General features: G+C 33.1%; 3 protein-coding genes across 4 annotated transcripts; all 3 read right to left on the bottom strand.

Moving 5' to 3' along the window:
* LOC18601679 (eukaryotic translation initiation factor 3 subunit M) lies at nucleotides 201-3700 on the bottom strand. The gene is made up of 10 exons (XM_007032724.2): nucleotides 3494-3700; nucleotides 3273-3402; nucleotides 2467-2605; nucleotides 2170-2382; nucleotides 1918-2056; nucleotides 1416-1566; nucleotides 1206-1315; nucleotides 1030-1127; nucleotides 829-898; nucleotides 201-479 (listed from the first exon to the last, which is right to left on the bottom strand). The coding sequence occupies exons 1-10, from the start codon at nucleotides 3584-3586 to the stop codon at nucleotides 390-392; spliced, it is 1233 nt and encodes a 410-aa protein (XP_007032786.1). The 5' UTR covers nucleotides 3587-3700; the 3' UTR covers nucleotides 201-389.
* LOC108661508 (protein SPIRAL1-like 3) lies at nucleotides 4933-7632 on the bottom strand. Of its 2 annotated transcripts, none has more exons than XM_018118634.1 (3): nucleotides 7506-7632; nucleotides 6316-6594; nucleotides 4933-5235 (listed from the first exon to the last, which is right to left on the bottom strand). In XM_018118634.1, exons 2-3 carry the CDS (start codon nucleotides 6556-6558, stop codon nucleotides 5152-5154), a joined length of 327 nt encoding a protein of 108 aa, XP_017974123.1. In that variant the 5' UTR covers nucleotides 6559-6594; nucleotides 7506-7632; the 3' UTR covers nucleotides 4933-5151. The 2 variants fall into 2 exon arrangements, with proteins under 2 accessions (XP_017974123.1, XP_017974124.1); XM_018118635.1 differs by having other exon boundaries at nucleotides 7476-7622.
* On the bottom strand, nucleotides 8959-14235 carry LOC18601678 (putative methylesterase 11, chloroplastic). Its single transcript, XM_018120335.1, has 5 exons — nucleotides 13673-14235; nucleotides 11926-12162; nucleotides 11407-11550; nucleotides 10574-10705; nucleotides 8959-9678 (listed from the first exon to the last, which is right to left on the bottom strand). Exons 1-5 carry the CDS (start codon nucleotides 14033-14035, stop codon nucleotides 9400-9402), a joined length of 1155 nt encoding a protein of 384 aa, XP_017975824.1. The 5' UTR covers nucleotides 14036-14235; the 3' UTR covers nucleotides 8959-9399.

Raw genomic sequence — 18750 nt, 5'->3', positions numbered from 1 at the left:
TGACAGACAAATGGTACTTGAATTCGGAACGGGGAGAAGGCCGGTCCTGTAGGAGATAAGTCTCTACAGAGCTAGATTGATTACCAGCCATATAGGTTGATGATTTGATTCCACAGGACCGAACTTCGAGCAGTTGAGTTGAGGTGATATAATCTTTGGGGGCATAAAAGGGGTGCATCAACCGATTTGCACAGGTAGACTTGAAAACAAAATAGAATCAAGAATTGCACTGTCAAAATTTCTGAGTCATTCGGATCGTGATCTGACTAAAAGCATGGGAACACTTGGAGCACAAAGTTTTGCCCCATTCACAATCTCTCATCTATTGCTGGATAAACACGGTCTTCCAAACAAAAGGACTAACAAAAATAACTATAAAAGAATAACTCTTAACGAATAGCCATCCCTTGCATTGCCTGTGAGCCTTCTTCAACAACCTTGTTTGCTTTAATGGTGCTGATGAGACTGGCAACATTACCCTGCCAAATGAGATAAGACCAGTTTACTAAGAAATACAGATGCAATTTAAATCAAATAAAATATGCATACTACTCTGGACACAATGATGTTTTACTAAAACCAACTTTAATCAGATCTATATATCTGATCAGAGAAATAGCTACTGACAAGCACATAGCATATGCAGAAAACAACTTGGAAAATTTATCAACTAAGACCAACAAAAATTTGAACATTCAAACAGATATATAGCTAGGTAAATAATAAAATAGAAACCTTCTTATTGCCAACTGTTACAAATATGGTGCTTATCAAGGAAAGAAAAACTTGTGTGAAAACATAAAGCATCAATTATGTGAAATTCTTTACCCTCCATGTAGCTAGTTTTGATCGAAGAGACTGCCACTGATGCTGTCCAAAAATGCGCTCAGTGCAGCAGCTGTGTGTTGAACAAAGAGTCAAATTAAGAAAAAAGGTATATTATAGATTAAACCAATGGACAACAAAGTACTGAAATCAAGCAAACTTGAATCACACATGCTACACATAAAGAGAGAAATAACAGCTTACTTCACAACCACAACGTGATTCATCTGATCCATTTTACAGTCAATTAACTTAGCAGTTATGGCCTTAACAACCCACAATTCCACCTCATCATCATTGATCTGCAAATACAAATACATCAATAAAAATAACCAAGATTATGCAGCAAATCTAATAAACAGGTAGCTAAGCAAGTTTACTCGAAGAGTATCCTTGATGAGGGCATATGGGATTTGTCCAGATTCATTACAGCCAAGATCAACCAATGACATCAACCTCATCTTTGTTATACAATCTTCATGAACAAGACCTGAACCATAGAGAGTAACAATAAATATATTATAATTTGAAGGGACTTTAGCTCATGCAATAGCCGACTATAATAAGTAAAATAAAAGACAAAGCATTACCATAACTTTTCAGTAAGGTAGAATTTGCAGCCTGAAATTCCAAGTAGGCATCCAACTGCTGAGTCAGAAAGATCTTCAAAAGCTGATAGACCAATGCATATTTAGCATCCTTTTCCAATTGCCCTACAGCAGGCATATCTAACAGATCACACTGCAAAATGACAAGAAAAAATTAATCTCTGTGCAACTAACCCTGAGCTAAACAAGAAAAATGCAGAAGACTAAATACTCATGCATATACTCCACTAAAATGTAGGAAACAAGACAAGCCAAAAATTTTAAAAAAAAAAAAACCTCAAGAGAGATGGCCAAAAAAAAAAGTTCAGAAGCCAAGGGGCCCAGGGGGGCATTCGAGAAAGAAAGGAAAGGAAACAGGAAAATTAGGGGGGAAAAAAGTTTCAAGGAGTATCGCAATGGCTAGAAAATAAATAAGCTCAAAGCGAAAAAACATATAAATTCACATCAGCTACGATCTGCAGGATCTAGAAAGATGTTAAGATACCTGAAACATGTCAGGTGCCTTCACAAATTCTATGACTGTGCGCACAGCTTCCTCCTTGGCTTCACTCATGGAGTATGAGTCCTCACCAGAGAAAGTTGCCAAATACTTGGTCAAGAATTTGAAAGAATCCTTTGCAGAGCTGGATTGGCAGAAAAAGCCACAAAGTTAAATATATGTAAGAGTGCAACCAACATAAATACAGGTATAATCACATATAGGTAAATGAATTTATGGTTTTGGGTTGCCTTATACCTTTTATTTTCTTTCAGTACGTTTGCAACAGTAAGGAAGAGGTTCCTTTGATCCTTGACCCCAATATTCCATTCTTTCAAGAAACTATCAATCTTTTTGAAAGATGGTATGATAGGATCAGTGACTTTCCCATTCAATGACAAATTTAATGCTTGCATGTATACAAAGAACCGGCTATCTGGGCCCTCCAACAAATTATAGAGATTAAACAAGCTGGAACAAGAAAGTTATAAAGACATAAGACAGAGCCATGAAAATTCCTATAAGCTAGAATTGTGGATCATCATGGGACATTACATCTTTAAACGCATCACAGGCTTGTCATTTGGTTGTTGAGTGATTTTTGTGGATATGAGTTTCGCCACCTCAAATTCTTCATCTGGATTGTCAAGCTTCGAGACAAGATTGCAGATTACAGTGAAGATACACTCAAGATCTGAAGAAAGATAAAAAAAAGATAAATTATTTGTCAAAACTAGAACTACGAAGCACATTTCTAACTTCACAATCACAGCATTGTAGAAACCATATATCTAAATCTGCATAGCCTCATATTGTATGTTAAATTCTTTCCACTCAATCAAGTTCCATTTGAACCAGTGCTACTCAATTAAAAGGGAAAAAATTGCTAATAAGAGAAGTCAAAATTACAATTTGCTCTCCTATATACTCTATTTTGCTTGCCATTGAACAACATAATAAGGCTCTTTTTGGCTGTTGCTCTTACTACTTGCCTTTTACTTCCAAAAAGTTGCAAATAAGCAAAATCCTGATTTATTAAAAATGACTAAAGGCAAAACTAATTCCAACAAAAATTTTCTATCGTAAATCTAAAATCAACCATTTTATTCTATTGAATTTGTAACGTTCAAAAACATTGTTTTCTTTTACGCCCAAACACGCTTTTAGCAACAGCAACAAAGCAGAACCAAAATACGCAGCCAGTTAAATAATACAAACGTAAATTAAGAAATTCAACAAATTCCATCGAAGCACAAACTGAACTAAGAAAATGGTATTTATCTCAATTCATAAATCTCCCAATTAACTCAAAAAAAAACAGAGAATTTAATTGCTGATAAATAAAAAATAAAATTATGTACCTTTATCGGAGACCTTGGAAAAGACTAAATCAGCAGAGGTAAGCATTAAAGAAGCCAAATCCAACCATCTCCCCATCACCATACACTCTTGCGCTTCCAGACAAAGCCTCGTCACTTGCGGCTCCGCTACCTTTCACCATAAGTAAACAAAAAAAATTATTGAAAAAAATTGAAAATTTGATTTCACGTTAAAATTTTGGAAAACGGAACTTAAAGATTACCTCGGGACCAGCATCGGCCCAAGCGAGTTCGGCAGTGAATCGGACGACGGTGAGCGCGGGATCTTCTTCGGAGGTTGGAACGACGGTTGCCATTGTCGTTTCTTAGGAGGGGATTCAAAGCTCTCTCTGCAAAACCCTAGCTTCGATTTGGTTGTGACAGCCGAGCAGAGAGAGAAAGAGAGAGAGTGAAAAACCCTAGCTTTTTGGGATTTGTAGTTTTATGTTTGTTAAATATAGACGGTTTTTACCCTCTATTAACTTTTCCTTTCTCTTTTTTGGAAAAAGAAGTAATAAAAAAATCTTTATCCTATCTAAAAAAATTTCAATTAAATTTTTATTCAGATATTATTTTCAAATACATCTATTTTAAATCAAATAAAGACATAATTAAAGGTTGATTTAGTAAAAACATCCCATATCAATTCTACATTATGTGCTGTTAAGGTAACATGTTAATTTATCACAAAAATAATAACATATATGCTAATATAATATTTTTACATAATTACTTGATATTTTTTACTTTTCATACCAACATCACGTATATATAAAATAACAAATAACGATTTAACTATTATTATTTTTTACTTATTCAATCTAAAAGAAAAATACAGAACTTGATTAAAAGTGATATAAGAATAAAAAAATTTAGACATTATAAAAAAACAAAAAAGATAAGTAGTTGTGTTAAATTTGAAATTTCTATTGTTTGGACAGTTTTTATTTTTGAATAAATGAAAAAAAGAAGAAGAATAAAGTTAATGTGTTTCAAATTTCACTATTGTTTTGAGTTAAGAAATATTTTTTGTTATTGATTTTGGATAATTTCGGACAAGCATAAACAATGTGTCTCAATTTGTTAGAAAAAATCTGCGGAATACTTTCTGTTTTTCTCTTGCGGTGTGATTAATATTCCAACTTTGCCCTTTACCCTTTATTCGATTTTTGGCAATTCAATAATAATTCTAAAATTATTATTTAAAAAAAAAAAACAGTTAAGAAGGTACAACAAGAGAGAAGAGAAATTCAAGCCTTAAATCTTAATCCTCGGAAAAATTAAATCAAGTTGGAATTGTTGATTGCATAACCTAATAATATATGTAGGTGTAGCTTAACTTTTAATCCAAGCTCATGAAAAAGGAGAAAACGTAGAATTATTTGATTAGACTTTAGAGTCTCTAAACACTCATCCAATTCCTAAACAATTTTCTTTTATATTAGTTGCGTTTTAGGTTGAGAAATGCTAAAACATGACACTACCATTTTTTCTGTGAGTAACATCTAACATGTAACAAGCTGGATTGCTAGTCAGCACTTGTCTTCTATCTTTCAATTGATCTTTGCACCTTCAAAGAAGGCAAGCCACTTTTGATTCTAAAATTTGCTTCTGCTGCTGCTTTCATGGCAAGACAACGACCATGCAGAATTGAAATTGAACATAAAGGAATGACAGCAGCAACCATTGAGTCATCAAACATGTAATCATACAAAATATATGAATTAAATAATTCATCAAGCAACAGCTTTTGATGAAAAAGCTTCATGACTTATGTCCAACAACAAACTCCCCACCAACGCAACACATAAATACTAATTTTCTGAGCTATCAATCATATATGCCAAACAGTTAACAGCTGATCCATCTGAGTGGCCAGGAATTAGTTGCCCCCGCCACCACCAAAGAGGTAACCCAGAGAAGATCCACCACCTGGGGCAGCATGAACCTTGGTTGATGGTCGGTCCTGCACCATGAATACAATGAGTTTAGAAAATACAATTGCATGCCATTCCGGTCACACCACCAAATAAAAAAGACAAGTTTCTTATTATTCTTCAGGTTCGAGAGGCAAAAGGAGAGATTAATACCGCAAGATTTGGTGGGATTCTATAATATAGTGTCTTAGCATACAAATTGGGTGGATATTTTTACCATTCACTCTACTGTGAAAAGGAAGAGAAATTGGTGAAAAGCATGGACCACAAAGTTTGGAGTACAGATAAGTAGCACTTAGGAGAATTGAGAACATAAGCAAAGAAGATGCATCATTCAGTTTTGAGCCCAAGGCATTAGACATAACGCTTCAGATTGTGACAGCATTGGCTGAAATTGATTCAAACCATTGCTATAAATACCTAAGTTGGAACAAGGAAGTTTGTGTTGCAGTTCTAAAAGCTCATCACAAAGCAAATAGAAGAAAGACTTTTCAATAAATACTTTCATATTCTCACAATTTTGAGGCCTGTTGAAAGCAATAACAATCCCTTATTCTATTCCACTCCACATTCTTAACAAGTAACTTTGTTTCATAGAGTCAGTGTCAGGGAAGCAAAGAATTTTTTTCTTTTTCAGAAAAGCAGGAAGCAAAAGAAATTTGAAGTAAACAATTTTCTAAAGCATCTATTAGAGAGAGGAATTACTGTTCTGTTAGCCTCAAAAATCCTACTCTGATCATTTTTTCTCCTGGGGATGAATTCACATGACTTTAAGAAGTTGGTTTTCTCAGCTACACTTTTTGCTTCTGTATTTTCCTGCACTCTTGGACTTCAACCCATGGTGTCTTTTACTGTGCTCCTGAGCTATTAAAGGAAAGATAGCAGGAGAGGGTTTCTAATCCCACCCAGTTCTTTATTGGAAATTACAGCAGTTTGAGGATGAAGCATCTTCAGGAAAATTTAGTGGCTGTAAGATTTCATTCAGTCTTTCCTTCTCAGTTTTTCACTTGTTTTAGAACAATGTGGTTATATTACAATATTTAATGTATATCTGTAGAAATATATATATATATAATTATGAGCATCATGCACATTGCACAAGATCATACCGTGATAAAGTTACCGCAATTCTGCCCATCTGCCCTGAAGTAATTGTTAGTAAGATTTCCATGAATGCCTGCTGGAATCTGCTTATCAATTGGTGGAGAAGATGAAGCAGGCTTCTGATAAGGCTCATTTTCTGCAGCTTGCCCACGGTTTGCAGTACCCTGGGCATTACTTCCACTCTCTCCAGTTCCAAATAGGTAGCCTAAAGAACTCTGTCCACCACCAGCACTGACTCCACGACCCATTTTACCCAGAGTTCTTTCCTTCAGTAAGGAACCTTCCTGCAGAGAATTGCAATTATAACCACAATTAACCTTCAGCATACATTGGTCATATAACAAGTGAAGAAGGAAAGCTAATCAAGAAACACCTAGGATATACTACACGTGCCTAGTTTACTCGCACAGAACCACACAAGAATAAAGATCCATATTCAAAAATTTGAAAGTCTATTGTTAAATTGGAGTTTGGAAAACTGTACAAACTACTAAAATCAAATGATCCTCCCAGTTACTTCATGCATTTCATTACCTGAACTTCTCTTCATTTTACTACTTCAGCCTACAACCTCAAATTGCTGATGAAGACACAACTTTTATGCATTTCCAGATATTTATCAATGCTACATTTGCTAAAATGACATTCAACTACTTGATGGAATTGAATTTTTTTTCTGCTCAAAAAACAAAAAGAAAGGCGAAAAAACCCCAATTCCACTACATTCCCGTACAAAAGAACTCTAGGAGGATGCTATCCAACACAGTTGGAGATGTCTACATTTTCTCACAAAGTCCAAATTCTACAAATCCACATTTCAATTATTCAGTTTCTCATTGCCTAATGAGCTTAAAGCTACAAACTCCTAAACCCTTTTAAACTCAAGCCAAATAAACCAAAACCTAAGACCCATGCACCAACCGAACCCATGTCAAAGACTGTCTTTTTCCTATCAAGTTCCACAAAATCTACAATTCTCATCTCCCTATCGTCCTCAGAAACCAACAAATCAAACGACAACATAATTCCAAGAAACCCCAAGTCCAAATCAACAAACCAAAACAAACCCAAAATCAAACAAAGCTCAGATCAGTTAAACAATGCAAGAAAATAAAGAAAAGAAAAGCCCAACGAAACAACAGGGATCTAAAATCCCAAAGCTTACAACTTTACAAGCTTAGAGCTTAGAGCTTACCTCTCTTCTTTTTGAAACAAAGATTTAAGATGCTAAGAAGACTTTATATACGTTGGAAAGGAATGGAAAGAGATTAAGAAATTTTCAAGGTTTTTTTTTTTTACTACTACTAATAATTGACGTTTTTGAAATTTAAAAGATTTGATTTTGACAAAGTCAATGTTGTCTGAGCTGGCTTTCGTTAAGTGGTCTGCATCAGTCTGTCAACGTCATGTCATGAAACTCACGTGTTTTCAGGAAGGTAAAAAATGATCTGGTGCTCTGCCAGGTACGGTTAATGGTTATTGATGGATGATTCCTCTGGCCGTTGGATGATCTGACCTTTTAAAGATCTGAGGCTGAGATTGCTGGTATATTATTTTCTCGGTCGTTGAATGGTTTTTGTCACAGCAACAATGGCAGCCACTTTTGCTTTATGTTATGCTAGTTAAAATGGTTTCTGTTACAACCAGAATGGCGGCAGTGGTAGAGGCGGGTCAGCCGTAGTATTTTGTAGGCCCGAATTCGGTAGAATTTAACGGGTCCAGTTGTCCCCATGACTCCACCGACGGCTACATTTCACCTTATAACTAAATAACTAGCATTAATTCATCAAAGCACTTTAAATTTCCATTTTTAAAGCATGTAATAACCATCAACCGACATCCTTCCTTCCTTAACTCAAACCCAATTCCAGTCTTCTTAACAATTGTTATTTAGGTTGAATACTTCAGAATAACCATGGGTGACAAATTTTATGGACCAAAAGTTAAGCCTTAGGCCCTACAATGGGAAGGGTTTCCTTCCTTTCTTGCGGAAACGTGGAAAAGAGGAGGGTGGGCATTCGCATTTGTGGTTTGTGTTTGCAAACAGCTGTCATGACGAAGATGTAACGATGCTACCAACCACACTGTTATGGCAGATACCAATCTTCGGCCTTTTTAAGATTTGTGTTTCCTTCTTTTTGCAAAGGGGGCAGGAAAGAGGTGTTTCAACAGTCTCACAAGGTAACAAAAACCCAAAAAACAGTGATGTGAAATTGTGGTTGTGGGTGGAATTTTCAACTACTTTTGTTGTCCCTTCTCTTGTATCAATGGAAGTTCTCTCCCAGTCCCCCTCTTCCGGACAAAGATTTGTGCCCAGATGTGACAACCAGCCTGTGTAAGCTCACAATTACACCTAAAATCATGTAATGTTGAACACTAAATATACCTTTTATCTCTGTTGGATGAAATTGTCAGAAAAATAGAATCAGGCTACTTGAACAGGGAGAACAGGATCGAAGCGTTTAATGCAACCATATCTCAAGCAAGGTTGCTTTTTCCGGTTGATGCAAACTGAGACCAACCAAAAGCAGTTCAGCATAACCAGCAGATCTATTTTAGGATGCATATCATCCACACATGTTTTTGCCAGTCAGTTTCTCCAAAGGGAGACCAGTTGAGAAGCAGAACGGCCAGTACCTCGGTGACAATAAGCCAAAACAAACGATTAACCCTTTATTTCAGCTATTCATCAACATAATTAAGCTCAGATGCATTATGTTACAGGAGGAACAGATCCAAAAACCACAAAAACAGAACAAGCATCCTTTTATGCACCAAGCCTTGGGAAAAACTGGCTTGTATTCCTTTATGTGCAACTCCTGAAGTGTAAATTTTTTACTAGCATAAATATTAACATCTCTTGGAAGGGAAAACCATAAACAAAGAGGACCGAGGAAAAAGATATGAACATATTTCATGCTCTGATACAAAATGCCTAAGCTATCTAGGGGTTGAGCACTTGAGACCACTTTTGATGGTATGTTATGCGCATGTACACCCTCACTCAAATTTTTGCCATAATTTCCCTATACCACATCAAATGATGCCCCAAGTAGGACTTCCGTAATGAATCTAGCAACTAGATTCTCTCAAGGTGGAGGGGCTTTTGAGATCTCTACCAATAATTTGTGCAAGGCTTGAGGCTTTGAGAAAAATGGTGAATGGTCAGCGCCTTTTAGACGGAATACTTTTTCTGGTGGGCTTGAGTTAATCATGCTCTCCTGAAGCACCACAGGTATGGCATTATCTTCTGGAGTTTCTACATAAAAACGCCTCACAGATCCATATTTCAAGTCAGAAAGGGAAAGCTTCTCCAAAACTGGTGCAAAAGGGATTGGCCTCATTGAAACAGATGCTAAAGCTACATCCTGGACCAGGGAAAGTGAAATAAATCAGCAATAGTGAGAATAAGAAAAGAACATGTTGTACATGACCACAGATGCATTACAGACACAGATGCAAGAGAGAGAATAAGTTTAATTTGAATAAAGAATCAAAAGACAGTTAATTGCTCAGAAAGCTTTAGGCAATGAAGTTGAAAGGCTACAAAGTATAGCAGGTAGCATCCATATACATAACCCTGCTACAGATCCCTGATTTTGTTCTGCACTCTAAAACAGGCTTTTAGAACACCTAACAGTGGCTACTTGCCTACTTTGATAAGCAAGAACTAGCGATGTTAGCAGCTATTACAGTAATACTTAATAAAATTTGCTTGACTAATCATTTACAATTGTCAAGTAAAACCACAGATGACCTTCTTAAGTCTTAACCAGTCATTTTAAATGGACTTTACTCTTTCTCCAATCAACTAGAGAGTCTAGTCTCTTACATTAAAATGCCATCTCATAAGAATACATGATGAGAGTGATGTGGCAGAAAAAAGAAATAAACTGGATTCTCCAATGCGCTGGAAAGAATCCAAATCCATTTCAAAATACCACAAAATTGTACCCAATCATTACATATTCTAAAACAGTTGCTTCAAATAAATGTTCTACTTTTAAGTGAAAACAGGCAACCTGTTTAACCAGCCATTCTATATTATCTGGAGATGACAAGCTACTAATTACATAATTTCTTACACATAGCAATCTTACGATGAAACCTTTATGTGCATCCATATATGGATACAAGTGGCTATGCAAATACATGCACATTGTTGCCCGCCAGGATGCCAAAATATCTAAAAAGCATGCTTAAAGATCTTGTTATTACTTAATTGATTGTGAAAAAAATCATTAATCATGAGTTCTGATGTACCTTGGAAGGACTTTGATTGAATAACAAATCTCTCAACAAAGACTTATCCAGATCAATAGCAGTTGGAGCGTGGTCATTCCCATTAGCATACAAAAATATCTGAGCTTGTCGCATTAGATCATTAGAACCTGCCTGCAACAGTTCTTAGCATTAGTTACGTAAGCCATAAAAGTTCAAATAGTTAGATTAATTGTGATAAGTTTTTGGTTTGAATAGAATTCAAAATCTTATTTGACTAGGATTTTACTTGTATACAATATCAGTAGTTGTATTTTTAAACTTTGGCCACATCGAGTCCTCATCCTATTCTTTTGGACTTTTTATTAAGTCCAAATAAATCTCATAGAAATTTAGATTTCCCTCCCTCCCTCAAAAGTTTCTTCTCAACTGAAAATGGAATATAAGAATAAATCCAACATTCTCAAATAACAAATCCTGACTAAGGGTGAAACCTAAACTGCAGTATAGATAGGGAAAAAATAGTTTCTCAGTTCAATATAAATGCCTTAATATTTATAATCCTTTTTATTTTTATTTTTATTTTTATTTTTTTGCAGTAGCTGAAACTCACTCAAAGATAAGCAAGGTAAGCCTCACTTCCTTCAAAAGCTTAGAGATAAAAGAGCCAAGGCATACACATGGTGAACCAAGATGTTAATGCCGAAGATGCATGCACATCAGTAAGTTCAGCATAAGTGCTAATAAGCCATTGGATTTTGAACTACAGACGCTTAAAACAGACAATCTCTAAATGTGCATTTTGCAAATCCAACATAACTAACAGGCTTCTGTAGATAACAATTTTTGGAAATTCAAGAATGATTCATCCAAACCTGCTGAGAGAACATATCAAGAGTACTTTGTCCATTTGTCAACATTGCCGCGGTCACAAAAATAGCCTTTGCAATTTTAAAAGGAAACAACTCCATTGCATAGGATACACATGCACCACCAAAATCATGCCCCACCAAGATCACCTGCATAGTTTTAAGGCTCTGAGCAATGTAGGTTGTCATTGATCTCTAAACCATCTTAAAGTTTCCAATAACAGTGATAATGCAAATTTGTACAGAATGCCACAAGCTTGGTCATAGAATATGCATGGACTAATATAATACTTTAGCAACCAAAATAAAATAAAATTTAATATACTACATTAAGGGTTATATTAACTATTTTAGCACCTCCAAGGTTTTAAGTTAGGTATTGAGCAAGGACACATCTTGAATTAATTAACATGCTTGAAATTTTTAATTTCCATAACAAAAACTCTCTTCTGACCAAAATACAAGCTGAAAAGGAAGCATGAATACAAATATACAAGGAAAGAATGAAAGAAATAGAAAAAAAACCTTTTCCCCTTCAGCAAGTTTTTCAAGAAAATCAGTCAGTGGCTTCACATATTGTGAGAGACTGGTAATGCCATTTGTATCGAAGGAATGAATGCCAGAACCCGTCAGATCAACTGCAGTAGCCTTGAAACCACCTTCCTCTAGGAGTGCAATTGTTTTATACCAACACCAAGCACCAAAGCCTCCTCCATGTACAAGAACAAAATGATTTGTTTCCAAGTCTTCGAGCTTTATGTCCTGTCAAAGAAAAAAAAAAAGGAAATATTAAAAGGAGACATTCAAATAGATTAATGTCATTAGGATGAAGTAAAAGGGAAATAAAAGTACACCTGACTATAATAGAATTTACAAAGTGATATGTATTGGCAACCAAGAGCAGCCAATTATACGGAACCTGTGAATATGCATGTTCTTCTAGCCAGACTATTGATAGATTGGTAGAATTTAGATTAGGCCATAAAAAATTTTAATAAAAGAAATTGACTGTAGTGCAAAATAACACTAAAAGATAGTCAAATAAACTTGTCTAGAAATTTTCTGAATATAACTCCGTCTTATTTCCTGACTCAAAATTTAAAAAAATTTCCTTAAATGGTCAATTCTGGGACTTAGCACCATCATAACCACACATGGATTAGCATTCTTACCAACAACAAAGCAATCATTAATTTTAATTCTTAAGTCACCCTTGCAACACTACAAACTGAATAAAAGAGCATCAATAGTAGTTACATCATGAAGAATCCATTCTCATCATTAATAGTCCAAAAAACAAAGAGCAATGTTCACCAAAGTAAATGAGAAACAACATTGATTAACAGAATTTCAAAATTATTATATAGTTTATATTCAGTTTGTCATTGCTGAAATAATAAAATATATGCCACAAAAATATTCCACCGCGTATCGTGCAACTGAAGCTTATTGCCGAGATGCAAAAGACCTTCATTGTCCATCACAATGCAAGACAAAAATGGAAAAGAGAATCTCCTAGAACTACATCAGCAAATTGACAATCTTTTGCCAATACATTCCCTTGCCATCACTAGCCACCATGAAAATAGGGGGGCTTTCCATGGCTTTACCCAAGATTTAGAAATTCATACACTAATGCACAAAAGGAGTTCTCAAGGCACTTATGAACAAAAGAATCACCACAAAAAACCAATATCAAACCTCAAAAAAATATTCTTTTAAATATGTAAGGTTTAACCAGGGAATCTAATAAGTAGCGCAAAGTTCCATAATTATATTAATTTCTCAACTTGCCAATTCATTTTCCAAAACTGTCATGACATAAAAACTCCATTTCATTAAATACCAATAGATTAGATAAAATCCAACATAATTTTAACATTACAAAATTAACAGCCAACTGATCAAAAATATACGACAACCCGCCAAATATTTCCCAAAAAAAATTATCAAAAATAACAAATATTCTTATACTATAAGTCTATAACCAATAAAAAAAATTAGTCCATAACCTTCATTATACCAATAATTAAAAACTTAGCACCAACATATTTCCCATATTCAACAATTAAATTGAATAAAAATAACACGACAACCCACCAAAAATTTAAAAATTTAAACCAAAAACCCATTGGACAAAGCAATCTACTTTACCAAATATGTACCCCAAAATTAAAACCATAACCAAAAAAAACCTCCAACCAATAAATAACCTAAAAAAAAGAAAAACCACCAAAAATCACTATTCAAAAAAGAAAAGATTTACACAAACCTGATTAACAAGCTGATGAGGTTGCAAAAGCGGGTCAGTAAGGGACCTAGCTCTAGAACTGGAGCTCCGAGGCAACTGGCCCGCCTTTTTAGACCCAGAACAAGAATTCGGGTACCTTAACGAAGCCGACCTATCAAACGGCAACGAAACGCCGCCGTTTTGCTGTTGGTGTTGCCTGTACAGGATCGCAGCTGCTAAAGCCTGCTCTTGAAGCAGAGCATCGTCAAGTTTGTCTTTCCTTGACGATCGGACCCGGACCCAGCGGTTGCTCGAGTTGTGTCCAGTTTGCTGGTTCTGTAACCGTTTCGTGACGGGTCGTTTCTTCACCGTTTTACGTGCAAAGCAGGCGCAAAGGTTTCCCATTTTCTGGAATGCATGAAGAGGAAAACAGAAGAAAGAAAGAAGGAAAGAGTTTATATAAGTTTGTGTGTACGTGTTTCAAAGTATTAAAATACGGGTTTACGTAGAGGTTTGAGGAGAGGAAAAATGAGAGTGCAGTTAGTAGGGAGGCGGACCGCTCGGCCGACGGCTGTTGGAGGGTGAGAGTTGGGCAGGGAGGCTTTATAAGAGCGTGGGGACAAATGTTGGCTTCTTTTCTGTCTGATTTTTTTTTTAATTTAAAAGTTATTATAAATTTTTATAAAAATAATAATTTTTAAAATTAAACTAAAATTATTTGATAAATTTTTTTTATAAGTTTTTTTTTATAAAATTGTGAAAAATAACATTTCTTGATAAAAATATTTTAAAAGTAACTATCAAAATAAATTTAACTGTTTTTAACCATATTTAGTCGTGACTTGACGAAAATACCATTTAAACTATTTCAAATAAATTAAACCATTTATCACAATTTCTCTTCATTTCTCTCCATTTGTGCTTCGAATTTCTCTCTCACTATCCCAATCTCTCAAATTTTATCGATTTTTTTGTTCGGTATTATTCTGCTATACTTCCGATTTCTCTCTCTCATATTTTCAGATTTTTCTTTCTTACGCTTTCAAGACACCAAGCAATGGTTTTAACATGCTTAGATTGGTGGCTGTTTGAGAAATTCGATTTTTAGATATTTTGGATAAAACTAAAACGGTAGAAATAATCACAAATATATGATATAGCTTTGAATTGAATCAATTCAGGATCTAGTTATCAATAAACTCAAAATTTTGAAATTTATAAATCTAGGTTTTCAAAGAATTTTTTTTTTATTTTTAGTCAAAGTGGGTGCTTTAGATAAAAAATATTTGTATTTTGATTTATGAAAACATGTTAGAAACACTTTAATCTATGCCAAATTGTAAAAAAAAAACAAAAAAAAAGAAAAAAGTTGAAAGGATTTAAAGTTTCACAGGTTTTTGTACATGACTTATCACAGGTTTTTGTATATGACGTGTCACACGCTAACCATGACTTGTCATAAGCTTTTGTACATGGTGTGTAACACACTAACCATGGCTTGTCACAAGTTTTTGTACATGGTATGTCACACGTTAACCATGACTTGTCACAGATTTTTGTACATGGTGTGTCACATGTTTTTGTACATGGCGTGTCACATGCTAATCATGGCTTGTCACAGATTTTTATACATGACATGTCACAGATTTTTGTACATGACGTGTAACATGCTAACCATAACTTGTTACAGATTTTTGTACGTGACGTGTAATATCATAGCGTGTAACTTGATTAAAGGTAATTTTGTCCAACTTGATTAAAAATAGTTAAAACTATAAAGAGAGTCATTTTTAAAAATATATTATCTTTAATGACTACTTTTTAAAATGCATTTTTTTTTATAAGTTATAATTTTTGTTAAAATTATCATAAAATGTATTTTTTTTAGAGAGTAATATTGTAATTATTTTTAACAAATGAAGATATTTTTGAAATAAAAATAAAAATTTTATTATATTTTTAAAAGAAGAGAAGAAAAAGTTTCTCTTTAAAGTTTTTTTTTAAGCTATTTTTTAAAAAAAAATTATTTTTTAAAAAAAGTTACTTTTTTTTTAAGAGTTTCTCAAAAAATTATATTTTGCTTGACTTTTACTTTTAAGAGGTAAATAAGTTGAAAAAAAGCTAAGCCAAACATGCACTCGGTGTTTGTATGATTTGACTTTATTTTTAGCTTATCTATCTCTTAAAAGTAAAAATCAAATAAAATATAAATTTTAAAAAATAAGTTTTTTAAAAGAATAAAATTTTTATAAAAAAAAGTTTCAGAAAAAGCTCTTACGAAGAGCTTTTTTTTTCTCTTTTTTTTTAAATACAAGATAATTTTTATTTATATTTCAAAAATATCCTCATCTGTTAAAGATAATTATAATATTATCCTCTTGAGAAAAAAAATACCTTTTATGATAATTTTAACCAAAATTATAACTTATAAAACAAAACTTATAAAAAAAAATTTACCAAATAATTTCAGCTTAATTCTAAAAACTATTATTTTTCATAAAAACTTTATAATAGTTTTTAAACTACAAAAAAGCCAAGCCAAACAACATTTGTCCTTTAAACTAATTATTATTGCAATAAAATTATGTAATTAAATAATATATTTTCTTTTCCATAAAGTGAAGGTATAGTTTTTGAACTCTAATCAACTAAATTTGCATCACTAAACTCCACATTGTTTTAAAATAATTAGTATTCTTTTAGCTATAAAGAGAAAGGACAGGTTGAAGATGAAAAACAAGTCAAAGGGTTACCAAAACTGCAAAAGTTTTGAGTTTTTGTCAAGTGTTTTAATTATTTGGTTATGCACATAGACAAAGTGGAATTATAAATTCTAAATGTGATGAAATGCATTTAGTATATGGTTTTTAGTGTTTCTTACAAAGAATAAAACACATCCAAGGATTATGGCATTCCATTCCATTCCATGACTGTGCTGTTTTTGGTGGGTTGAATTCAATGATTAGTAACATGAAGATAAAATGATAAGTTATTGATAATTTATGATACAAAGTTTTTATGGGTCTTTTCTTTAATGATTGTTTTATTATTTTGATTGATGATGCATATTTTGTGGATGGTGAAGACATTCAAAATTGAACATTTTCAATCACAAATTACTCATAATTAAATCAATTTCCATAGTCTTGCAAGAAATATATATGTGGGAAAACAAGAATTATAGAGTTGTACAAATTTCTTAATTTTATTTAGATATTTTTGGTAAGAGAGTTGTACAAGCAATTGATGAAGCTACTTATTAATGAGCTCACCTTTTATGCTCATACAGAATTAATGAACTCTCTGACTTTATTCCATTTCCTACTTCATAGGGGAAAATATTCTAAGCCTAACCCTACACAGGCCAATAGGATTACTAAATTGCCTAACCCTACCTTTTCTGGCATCACTAAAATCAAAATAAAATTTAGAAAAAAAAAACAAACTAACTAAAAAAGTTTACTTTTTTAGGGTAAATAACAAAAAAAAAATATTTTGTGATTTGAGACAAAATTATTATTTTTTCTTTGAGATTTAAATTTTCATATTTTTATTTTATATTTTTTTGTTAGAATTTTTTTAACATCCTTAAGTCAGAAAAGCAAATTTATTCTATCTCAAATTATAAAGTATTTTTTCATAATTTACCTTTTTTCTATATATAAATACAAGAAAGTCTAAAAAAGAACGAAAATTCAAATGTTAGACCTTGATTTTTTTTTTTATTTAGAGAAGATTAACAAGCATCGAGTTAAGGTGTTGATTATCAAACAAAAGAGCTTGCTACAACCCTAATTTCCTTTCCTTAATTCTAATTACATTAATGTGCAATGAAGTACCCAAAATATTATTTAAATGAATAATATCATCCTCACTACTATGTGGCAAGATTGTATATTAATATTAAAATGGAAAATTGTTTTCTACTTGTTTTAGTACATAGGAAATTCTTAATTTTGTTAACTAGAAAAACAATGAAGAGGCAATTTGGGGTAACATGTACATCAAAAACTATATATTTATTTTTATAATAAAAAATTTGCGGTGATGGAATCATGCATCAATTGGGAGCTTTTCTCTGGTAAAGTGGACAACTTTTCCGTCCTCCCAATCAGAAACTGACACCAAACCCTTTTTTCTTTTTATTGCAAAATATTAAATGTATGAACACAGGTTAATTTAGTTATCCAAAAAACAGAGAGGATAATTTGCCACATTGATAACCACATCTCCCCTTTGAGTTCTTCAATTAGGTAGCATTCTGTTTTAATTTTTTATTAAAAAAATAAAAAATAAATAGTAAAAATATTAGAAAATTATACTAAGGATGTTAGCTCCTTTTTTTTTGTTTTTGTTTTTGAATTCAACAAACATAATGGTGATCAATTAGAATTGTATGCAGTTGGAATTTTCAAAGAAAGTTCCTTTAAATGGGACAAGAATGAGAATAATCTGGAAGAGCTGTAACTTTTAGACTCCTTTTAAATCATCTTCCAAAAAACCAAAAACCCTTTGACAAGTATCAAAACAAGACACCTTTTTTTTTTTTACTCAAACTGAATAAATAAAAGTGAATTTGCAGCCCTTGCTTTTCATCTCTCAACCCCTTGAAGAATAGTTTATCATAGAATAAATCTTTCAGCTCTAATCTTCTGACCAGATTACCATACATGTGGCTTAAAGGATACTAACACACTCCAAATCGATCAAAATGGCCTATAATTTTAGGAATCAAATTCTTAGAAATGAGGCAAAAGTATAACTTTTTTTTAAAGAATATCTAATGTGTAGGTTTTTTCTTTTAGAATTAAGAAAAAGAGAATTCGAACGAAAATCATGTATCAACCAATAAATTAAATGCTTAAATACATTTAATGCATAGTTATCACTTGTTTCTTTCCTATAACTATTGAAGCTGTCAATAGTTTTCCAACATTTGTTTCTGTTTTTGCCTAAGCATATCCCTTGCTGCTACATGCAAGTGTAACAATACCATACGATTTAGTTTGATCATGGGTTCAACATGCTTTACAATTTTATGCCCTTTAAAAGTCTAATTCATCATTCATTTTCCTCATGCATGTACTTGGCAAAGAGTGAACTTCCTACTTGCTGCCTCT

The sequence above is a fragment of the Theobroma cacao genome, chromosome 4 (assembly GCF_000208745.1).
Source record: "Theobroma cacao cultivar B97-61/B2 chromosome 4, Criollo_cocoa_genome_V2, whole genome shotgun sequence".
NCBI classification, from domain to species: domain Eukaryota; kingdom Viridiplantae; phylum Streptophyta; class Magnoliopsida; order Malvales; family Malvaceae; genus Theobroma; species Theobroma cacao.
This window is presented reverse-complemented; position numbering and strand designations above follow the sequence as displayed.

Coding starts and splice junctions, on each gene's coding strand:
- LOC18601679 (XM_007032724.2), bottom strand. CDS start 3,586: ATGGCAACCGTCGTTCCAACCTCCGAAGAAGATCCCGCGCTCACCGTC. Junction 3,403..3,493: donor GGGCCGATGCTGGTCCCGAG/GTAATCTTTAAG, acceptor TTATGGTGAAAG/GTAGCGGAGCCGCAAGTGAC. Junction 2,057..2,169: donor GTACTGAAAGAAAATAAAAG/GTATAAGGCAAC, acceptor CTGCCAATCCAG/CTCTGCAAAGGATTCTTTCA.
- LOC108661508 (XM_018118634.1), bottom strand. CDS start 6,558: ATGGGTCGTGGAGTCAGTGCTGGTGGTGGACAGAGTTCTTTAGGCTAC. Junction 5,236..6,315: donor ATTGCGGTAACTTTATCACG/GTATGATCTTGT, acceptor TTCATGGTGCAG/GACCGACCATCAACCAAGGT.
- LOC18601678 (XM_018120335.1), bottom strand. CDS start 14,035: ATGGGAAACCTTTGCGCCTGCTTTGCACGTAAAACGGTGAAGAAACGA. Junction 12,163..13,672: donor CTCATCAGCTTGTTAATCAG/GTTTGTGTAAAT, acceptor TTTCTTTGACAG/GACATAAAGCTCGAAGACTT. Junction 11,551..11,925: donor AACTTGCTGAAGGGGAAAAG/GTTTTTTTTCTA, acceptor AAAACTATGCAG/GTGATCTTGGTGGGGCATGA.